Raw genomic sequence first — 10,227 nt, 5'->3', positions numbered from 1 at the left:
ATGTCCTGGAAGAGGAAGACGGGCAGCGGCGGCGGCCAGGCGGAATCGCCCACCCGGGGCGCCGCCGAGGAGGAGAAGGTCGTTGTCCCGCGAGGGCACGTCCCGATGCTGCTCGCCGGCGGGGACGACTCGGGCGATCATGGCGAGCGCGTGCTGGTGCCGGTGCGGCTGCTCAGCGACCCTTCCGTCGCGGAGCTGCTGGACATGGCGGCGCAGCGGTACGGGTACGGCCAGCCGGGCGTGCTGCGGGTGCCCTGTGACGCCGGCCACTTCCGCCAGGTCCTCGACGGCGCCATGCACAGACGATGCGGCATCAGCTCGTCAGTCTGGTCGGTTGGTTGGTTCGTATCGTTTGGTTCGTGAAGAAGTACTGTTGGCTGATTTGCGTAAGAGAAAAATACTATTTCGACTAAAAATTTACGATCATTTACGACAAGCCACAGCCAAACGAACAGGCTTAGCTAGACAGCACAGCAGCTTCAGTTTATCTGTATGTAGGAGTACATAGATATATGAAACTAGTTTGTTCTTTGTTAGGTCGATTAAATTCTTTGATGAACATATATATACAACGATCGATGGTTATAATTTTGAAGTCTCACGCTTATCGGCTATTTCGTACAGTATGTGTGATGATCGACGATAGAGTAGACGAAGGGTAGCAGAAATTGGAGCAGGGGAAGGCAGAACTGGAACAGGGGAAGGGTAGAATTGGGGCGCGGCAGGAACCCGCGAGGACGATTTGGATTTCTGTTCCAGTTCGGTTACAATTGACAGATCTGAAAGTACGTACATTAGTGGGTAATACTTAGTTTAGATAGAATATTTGATGATGTATCTTGCCATGCACAGTCACGTCTACTGCGCCACCGCGACATGGCCACGGGAGTTGTAGCAGAGGTAGCCGTGACGTGTCCGCTAAGTCGTCGTAGGTAGCAGCACTGCAGGTGTGGTGCTGTGGCTGCGGCGAAGACGATGACACTTGCCGTCACTCACTGCGCCCCTCTCGATCAGTCTAGAGATAGGACATCGGTGAGGAACTGACGGTTGCGGTGAACCTTATGTCTCGAGCCTCAGCCCCCACCTTCTATTTATTGCGTATCGCGACAGGGGGCCATTAGCCAATAGAAAGGCTGAGCACCCCTGATCAGGACGTGGATCAAGGATCCAATTGACCGTTGGGCCAATTGGTGGAGATCAACCTAACATTCTCCCCATTGATCTCACCTTATGACTTAAACTTAACTTTCTTTTTCTTTTTTCCATTACATCACAGATCAGTGCATAGAGAGTGCTTCATCGTCACGGTCAGTTGCCATTAGATTTAACAGCTATAATGCACCTCTCTGTTTTAAAACAGATACTCAACTAGGTCCTTAGTATCCAGAAATTATAGGCTTTTCCATAAACCATGTCGATTGTATGTTCTCTGAACGCACTGGGTGATAAGCCTTTGGTAAGCGGATCTGCAAGTACTTACTCGATATTTATGTGCTCAATGTTTTCAAAATAATTTTGGATTTTCTCTTTTACAATATATAACTTAGTGTCAATGTGTTTGGCAGCACACTTGACCCGTTATGTTATCTTAGGAGTTAACTTACTTTAAATGGTTATTGTTGTTGTCTACCATTGTTAAATCCCGATACAAATTACTTTAACCTCCTTTTGCATGTTCCTTAAGCCTCATGACAAGCTATACTATGATATGCATCATTGATGACACCATAACTGTTTCTTTGAAGCTTTTCCACAAAAATACTACAATTACGAGTGTTAACAACTACTATAGATTTCACTATACATCTCGCTAAGACTTAACATTTATACTCTCAACTATTTGAGAGTACTTGTTCTTTCTTACTCACCATGAGGCCTATGATACTTTACAAAATTACAAGACATTCTCAACTCCATTCTAATAATCTATATCTGAACTAGACTTCTACCAAAATATCACAGATACGTAAATTACGTCAAGGTAAGTTCTTACTTGTACTTATACACTCATCAAGCTTCCAACAGCTGAAGCGTATGGAACTATGTTCATTTGATCGATCTCATATTGGTTCCTGGAACACTTAAAGTTTCTAAATCTATTACCCTTGACTATAGGAGCAGGCATAGATTTACTCGCATGCATACTTTATTTCTTTAGAATCTTTTTGATGTACGCCTTTGCGATAGTCCTAATACCCCCTTTTCTTCTATCTTGATGAATTTCGATTCCTAGAACCAATGACGCTTCACCAAGATCATTTACATTGAAACTTGAGGACAAAACTTCTTCTCCAATGACAGGATGTGAAAAATGAATTTTCCATTCTTGAACTTTGCATAAACGCTATTGTCCTTCTCATTTTCTTTAAAACTCAAACTTTCTAATCGTTTCATCAACTTCAAATACTACTGTCTAAAGACTTGTTTTAACCCATAAATAGATTTCTACAGACAACATCTCATATATTCTTTTTCTTCCACGACAAAATCTTTGGGTTGTGCCTTGTAATCATTTTTATACAAATTCCTGATGAGGAATGTCATCTTTACATTCATCTGATATAACTCTAAATCATAATGTGCTAATAACACCATTATTATTCTAAAAGAATCCTTGCATGAGACTGTAGAGAAAACTCTCATCGTAATCTATCCATTCTCTTTGCGTAAAGTATTTTGCTAAAAGTCGTGCTTTATATCTTTCTACATTCCCTTTGGAGTCACGTTTTGTGTTGTAGACCCTTTTACACCTACTATTTTGGCTCCATTAGGAATTTCTTCTAAGTCCCAAACATCGTTGGTCTTCATCGAATTCATTTCAATTTCCATAGCTTCTTGCCATTTAAACGAGTAAACGTTTCTCATCGCTTCTTCAAATGAGGTGGGATCACCCTTTATTTGAATTTCTTTACTAACATAGACTTCATAGTCATCAGAAAAAACTGGTTTACTAATTTTTTGAGACCTTCTAAGGCCTCAGCTACTGGCACTTTCATATAGGGCTATTGTTGCTCTTCATTGTCAAGAGACAATTGATTCTACATGCTCCTGTATTACAAGATTCTTATTTATATTATTCACCTTCTTCGAAGAGCTACCAACAGGTGTTGTATTAGTCATACAATATCAACAGGTATTGAGAAACTTGTTGCTCTGAGTCACTAGAGTGGGCACAGAGTCCCTCTTCTCTTCAAGTCTTAGGTCTCTACATACCTCTACATACCATGCTCCCCAAGATCTTCCCATCTTTTCTAAAGATGGTGGATCTTCTAATATCTTATTTTGAGTTTAATCTGTTAAAACCTCATATGATGCTTTAAGCATCACCTTAACATCTTTGAGGCTGACTACGCTATCTTTCTGTCAAAACTTTAAAAGGTCTAGGAATTTAGCTATTTCTCTGCTTAGAGGTATCATTGTTTGTGACCGTTGTACTCCTCCAACGGTCGCATTTATCTTAATTAATCTTTATATCACTCTTATTGAAAAGTATCTTTCTTAATTGATCTTTATCTCACTCTTTATGAAGAGTATTTTTCTTGATTGATCTTAATATTCTCTCCCTCAAAATATGACATGAACTTTACTGTCATAATTTCGAGAACTAATATTCTCTCCCTTAAAATATGACATGAACTTTACTGTCATAATTTCGAGAACTATTCAGAAAACCTATGAACGAGGAGACACTTATAACTTACTTCATTCGCATGATTATGTCATGTAAACAAAGTTATTTGTTGATCCATTTAGGAGTACACTTTTCTTATTTCACATCAAGAACTCAATGAGATCTTTCATTAGCAGTACTTTTGCAAGTCACGCTTGCATCTTTTCTTATCTTTTGGTTAGTATTGACCACGACGATGCATTTCTATTGTGCCACGGTCAATACTAGGACAACATAAGAGCTACCCAAACTTCTATGCGGGACACAAAACATGTGAATCATCACAAAACTTCTTCCATCATGCAGGATTGACTAGCATAAGTACTGTGCCAAAACTTCTCTCCATCTAGGATAAATCCATACACAATTTAATATAACGAAAACTTAATCATGACGATTAAAACATTCACTTATTTCTTCATTTTCCAATTAAATCTTCCCGTTGGTTCTAATTTAATCAAAAAATTAGTAAACTAACAAAAGCAGTCATAAACTGGCTTGACTCAAGCCTTTTCATTCACATAGCCTAGCATTGCAGTCGCGTAATCTCGGTTAAAATTAAAACACACAAGATGCTTCTGCATCAATCCTACATCACCATTTGGCAGAAAATAGAATTAATGCATAAAACCCATAAATTAACTTGGAAGACATATAACTACTCTTTAAAATTAAATTCTCCCATTGGTTCGAATTTAATTAGAAGATAATCAACATTATTACAACGAAACATTCGAATATAAAATATATTCTATTAGTTTAGGTGCATTTCTTGGTCTTTATCTAATCTCTGAAAAATTGACCATGTTGGTGTAAATTTTATCAGAGATTTAAACTTCAACCTTAAACTCATTATAATATTGTTATCATCAACGTTAGTCAGAAAATAACAATACTATAATTTAACATACACAAATCGGACTACTCCTCTAATTTAAATTTTCCCGTTGGTTCCAATTTAATTAGAGGATAAACATAATCATAATTTACTAAAAGTAACTCCTCTTCAAATTAAATTCTTCCGTTGGTTTAAATTTAATTAGAAGATAATCAACATTAAACTTTGCAATGAAAACATGAAAAACTAATTTATCTATATTTCAGAAGCATTTTACTATACTTATCTACTCTTTGAAAAAATATTCTGTTGGTTCAAATTTTAACAGAGATTTAACATCAAAACTTGATAAAATTCATCAAAATTGCTTATGAAAATATAAAACAAATCCTTGCTACAGTTCTGCGCTTTTAGCTAAAATTGGTCAAGCGGCCCATCGCGTTGCCGCGCTCTGTCGTCGGCCCAGCATGCGAAATTGACCCACGGCGACCGCTCGCGCCGTGATCCCCATGTCCCTAGCCGTAACCTGGGCCTAGCTTGGGCTTGGGCTGCATTTGGTCCCCTCGCATAGAGCCGTTGATCTTGATCGGACGGTCGAGCGACGATCTCAACGGAATAAAAATCACCGCTGCGTCGGTTCGCCCAAACACTAGCTTCATTTGTCTTCTCCCCCTTCTCTCTCTACGCCGCGTCGGGACAGAAAGTCGACGATGGCCGCCCGTGGCGACTAGAGGAAAAGAGTGGTGGTGCCGCCGCGGGGACCCTTGCCGGTGAGCGTGCTAGCCCGAGGCTGAGCGCACCACCATCGAGCGGCCTTGTGACGTTGCCCTTGACCCCACGTGGCTCCGCTCCTAGAACCCTAACCCTCATTTCCTTGCTCTGCTTCTCTCTCCTCGCCGCAGCCGTCGGCTTGCTCTACCCCTTCTCACCCAAAACACGGTGGCCGGAGAGAAGAGTGATATCGCCGCCGTGGCGCCCTTCGCCGGTGCACGCATGCGGCCGGAGCCGTGCGCAGCGCTGTCAAGCGGCACCGCGGTGGTGCTCTTTGTGCCCCCACATGCACTCTTCCCTAAACACTAGATCCCTTTCTCCTTTGTTAGCCCTCAAAGCAGCAGACATGGGAGAAGAAGGGCGGTGCCACCGTGGGTCCCCTCGCTGGAGCACGTGCTCCCCAGTGGGTGATCCCACCACCATCGAGCGGTCCTATGATAGTGCCCTCTGTCGGGGCTTGCACGCACAGCGACAAGTGTGGCTCGGATACTTCTTCCCATGCGCGGCGATAGTGACGGCGATTGGGAACCGGGTAGGTCCTCCCCTTTCTCCGTCCATCCATCTAGCATTAGGGTTAGGGTTAGGGTTGGAGTTCAATCCGATTCATCTCCTTCTTGATTTCTTTTCACTTTTCTACCCCAGTCTAGATCTACATACTCGCAACATGGCTCTGATACCATTGATAGATCTAAAAGTACTTCTAGGCATAGATCAGTGAGTAATACTTAGCTTAGATGGGAGACTTGGTGATGTACCTCACCATGCATAGTCATAGGCATGGTGCCACCACGACATGGCCACTGGAGTCATAGTAGAGGTAGCCATGACACGCCCGCTAGGTCATCGTAGGTAGCAACACTGCAGGTATGGTGCTGTGGCAGTGGCGAAGGCGATCGTGCTTCCTGTCGCTCACTGCACCCCTCTCCATTGGTCTAGGGATAGGACATCGATGAGGGGCTGGCGGTTGTGGTGAACCTTATGTCTCGAGCCCCAGCCCCACCTCCTATTTATTACATTGCGCGATAGAGGCCCATCAGCCAGTAGAAAGGGTGAGCGCCTCCGATTAGGGCGTGAATCAAGGGGCCAATTGGCCATTGGGCCAATTGATGGAGATCAACCTAACAACAATTCCCCTTTTCTCCATCGGAAGGTTCCCCAGCGTTTATGCATGCCGGTCCTCTCCACGCTCTTGCCAGATAGGTAATAGGATCACTACTCGCTATTACTCTTACAAGTGGGGCCCGCTAGGTAGCCACTACTCCTAACACTCCCCCTCTCTTAACAACCAGCATGTCCTCATGATGGTGTCTTGACATCAGAAGCATCCTCCCACGTAGCCATGGCTTCTGGTAATGACTCCCACTTCATGGTTACCTGCTTGACTAGATGAGCTCCCCTCTGAATTATTCTCTAGTTCAGAATCTTCTCAAGCTTGATTAGCTTCTCGAGTTCAGTACAGACAGTGGTAAGTGTTGGTGTGGGACCCACAGGATACCCCGCACGGAAGGGATAACTAGTCTAACTAGGATTCTTCCCCTGTAATCTTAGTAGTAGTATTACTCTGTAATCCTACTAGGAACTCTCATTGTAAACCGACTAGGACTCTGGCCTCCTGACTATATAAAGGAGGGCAGCGCTCCTTGGATCGGGAGTTTGGAGGACAATTGTACAACATAACACTTTACGATCAATCCAACACAAAGGCTAACGCCGAACTGGACGTAGGGCTATTACTTGATCAAAGATCGAGGGCCCGAATTAGGATAAATCAACTATCTCTTGTGTTAACCGTTGAGTTCCGCATATGCTGAAGCCCGAACATACTGCCCCGGGGACCCCCGTGGCAGGCTATCGGTGGTCAAACATCGACAGCTGGCGCGCCAGGTAGGGGATTTCGGCGACTTTGCATCTGAGAGCTCGATGGACCTCGACAACATGATCTTCTCAAAGGGATCAACCTTCATCTTCGGTTCATGGATCTGCGAGGCAAGCGACGATGGCAAGCTCCAAGGCCATCTCCTCGAAGATTTAGATCATCATTAGGACTTTTCCATTTCGGTAACAACGATAGATCAGCTTGCTGGAAGATTCGCGCAGCTCGTAATGTCCAATCCAACTCAGATTTCATGACTTCACGCATCTGATTCAAACTCAGGCTCCACTTCTAAGATAGAGTCTTATCCGAGTTCTTTCAGAAAACTGAGTTCTTTTTCGACAAGGCTCTGGAACACGACATCAACCTATCAAGGATACAACTCAGAGTACACCTAGAGTACTTTAAAGAAGTCAGGTCCTCTTCCATTCAGACTCCACAACATGGCAACATCTTATCAGACATGGCCCGAAGGATCCACCAATCCAGTGTGTAGAATGCCACTAAAAGGAGCCCAGGAAGGTCTCGTCTTAACTATAACATCTCAAGACTGCATCGTCCACTGGCCAGGTTCCGTTCCTAAGGATGGCGGCACCCACCTAGTCGATGATACGACAACAACAACTCTACCCTACCAAGAAGGAGACTCGATCTACGACCTTGAAGCCTCTATTGAAGTTATCAACAACTCTGGCAGTACGAAAACCAACGTCGATGATAGAACAACTCACGCCCGAGAAGTATTGATGATTCACCGCCCTCGATCACCATTGGTCCCCCCAGAAGCACCCGACGTCAGGTCTTCAGATGAATCCGAATCCAACATATCACCATTTATCCAGGGGCACGATGGTGAAACTAAGAGTCAGAGGCAAGCCAAAGAGAGAAAGAACAAATTGAAACAAGACGTCAACGCTGTGCTAAGCAGCGAAAGGACACTTGGATCAAATATGAGTCAGACCTAGCCGAGTACAATAGAAGAAAATCAGAGCGAGAGGTCGAAGAAGGATGAGTAGCGAATACACCCTACAATAAGATCCAAGAAGCACTAGAAGAACTCAGGGCGACTTCATATCCCAATGAAAAACAAGAACAGCTCCAGGACTTCCTCTGATCAATAGTCCTTAGGACACACGATGGAAGGGCAACATCTCATGAATAAGAAGATCAAAATCAAAGGAGGTTCACTTTCGAAAGACTTGGACCAAGTGGAAGTCACAACAGAGAAAGTCGAAGAAATCATAGTCAAAACAACCGAGTCGAACAACCAAGAAAGGCCAGAAGCAAATCACCTACTCGGACAGCCATGCAAAACTACTCTCACCAAGACAACAGTTGGCAAGAAGGGGGCATCGAATCAGAATACACAGAAGCCAGAATGCATGATAGATTCCCTTGTTTTGCAAACAGACTTGCTTCAATACGACTGCCTCATAAGTTCAAGCCATCCAACCACTCCAAGTATGATGGCAAGACCAAACCAAAGCAATAGCTCAGGATTTACTCACAATCGATTGAATTGGTCAGAGGAGACGATGACATCAAGACCTCGTTCTTTCCCATGGCCTTAGAAACCATGCCACTGCAATGGTTTGACAAATTAAATCCAGGATCAATCAAGAATTGGGAGGACTTGCAAAGAGCTTTCTGTGAAAATTTCGCGGGTATCATTACACACCCAATCACCCATGCAGAGTTAAAAGGACTCAGGCAGGAAGGAGGTGAAAGTCTTAGAAATTACTATCAACGATTTGGCGAACTACGAGCTCAAGTACATGACATCACACAACAAGAAGTAATCAAAGCTTTCTCTCATAGAATCATGGCTAGATGGCAATTTCAAGATTTCTACAAAGAAAACTCAAGAAACAATGAAGAATTCAGACGAACAGTGGAAAAGATGAATACCGCAGAGGAAAAGACACAAGAAAGATTCCCGGATAGAAACAACAGAGACAACCCGGATAGACAAAATCATCGAAACAACAGACAACAGGAAAGAAAACGTGGACCTGACAACACAGTAGTAATGGCTGACAAATCAAAGAAATTTACCAAACCCAGAAGATATGACGACATTGAGAACATACGTTGCCCCTTGCACCCCAATGGAAAGCACACCATCGGAAATTGCTACACCTTCAATGAAAGATACACTAGAAAAGATAGTAAGGGGAACAATAAAGAAGACAATTAGAAAAAAGAAGGAGACAACCATGAAGACAAGGGATTCCAAAAATCCAGAGGGGCAGTTGTAGTAATCTTTGTCGGGGTTCCAGATTCCAGAAGCAAACATCAAGAAAAGCTAGCATTACGAACCATCATGGCAGCAGAACCTGCTACACCAAGATATCTCAATTGGTTAGAGTATCGAATCTAATTTTTAAGAGAAGACCAATGGACCAGCATAGGAAACACAGGCCATTACCCACTGGTTCTAGATCCAATCATTGCCAGTATGACTGTTACGAAAGTACTAACCGACGGAGGAGCCGGACTCAACATCAATTTTTCAGAAACTCTGTTCATCACTCCGTTCGGTGCCTACTGCTACAAGACCATGTCATTTGGACTCAAGAATGCTGGAGCCACCTACCAAAGAGCTATTCAAACATGCCTTGGTGATCAGATCGGTGAAAACGTAGAAGCATATGTGGATGACGTAGTGGTAAAGACAAAGAACCCGGATGCACTAATTAAAGACCTAAAGCAAACCTTCGAAAACCTGAAAAGATGGAGGTGGAAATTGAATCCAAATAAATGTGTATTCGGAGTTCCTTCAGGACAACCACTCAGATTCCTGGTCAGTCATCGCGGAATCGAAGCAAGCACCAAGCAGATTCGAGCCATAATAGAGATGGACCCTCCCCGAAGTGTCAAAGATGTGCAGAAACTAACAGGCTGCATGACAGCCCTTAATCGTTTCATATCAAGACTGGGCGAAAAAGGGTTACCTTTCTTCAAATTGCTGAAGAAGACAGACAAGTTTGAGTGGACAGAAGAAGCCAACAAAGCTTTCAAGAAGCTCAAGGCATACCTCACCTCCTCACCAGTTCTCACACCTCTGAAGAAATA

The 10,227-nt window shown here is 43.4% G+C and overlaps 1 protein-coding gene across 1 annotated transcript; it reads left to right on the top strand.

The window, feature by feature from the left end:
* On the top strand, positions 1-363 carry LOC136536361 (auxin-responsive protein SAUR71-like). Its single transcript, XM_066528683.1, has one exon. It carries the CDS (start codon positions 1-3, stop codon positions 361-363), a length of 363 nt encoding a protein of 120 aa, XP_066384780.1.
* The last annotated feature ends 9,864 nt before the right edge of the window (positions 364-10,227 follow it).

This window comes from Miscanthus floridulus, chromosome 2 (genome assembly GCF_019320115.1).
Source record: "Miscanthus floridulus cultivar M001 chromosome 2, ASM1932011v1, whole genome shotgun sequence".
Classification (NCBI taxonomy): domain Eukaryota; kingdom Viridiplantae; phylum Streptophyta; class Magnoliopsida; order Poales; family Poaceae; genus Miscanthus; species Miscanthus floridulus.
The sequence above is the reverse complement of the archived record's forward strand: the minus strand, read 5'-3'. Positions and strand labels throughout refer to the sequence as shown.

Bases quoted from the DNA above. Each gene is read 5' to 3' on its own strand.
- LOC136536361 (XM_066528683.1), top strand. From the start codon at position 1: ATGTCCTGGAAGAGGAAGACGGGCAGCGGCGGCGGCCAGGCGGAATCG.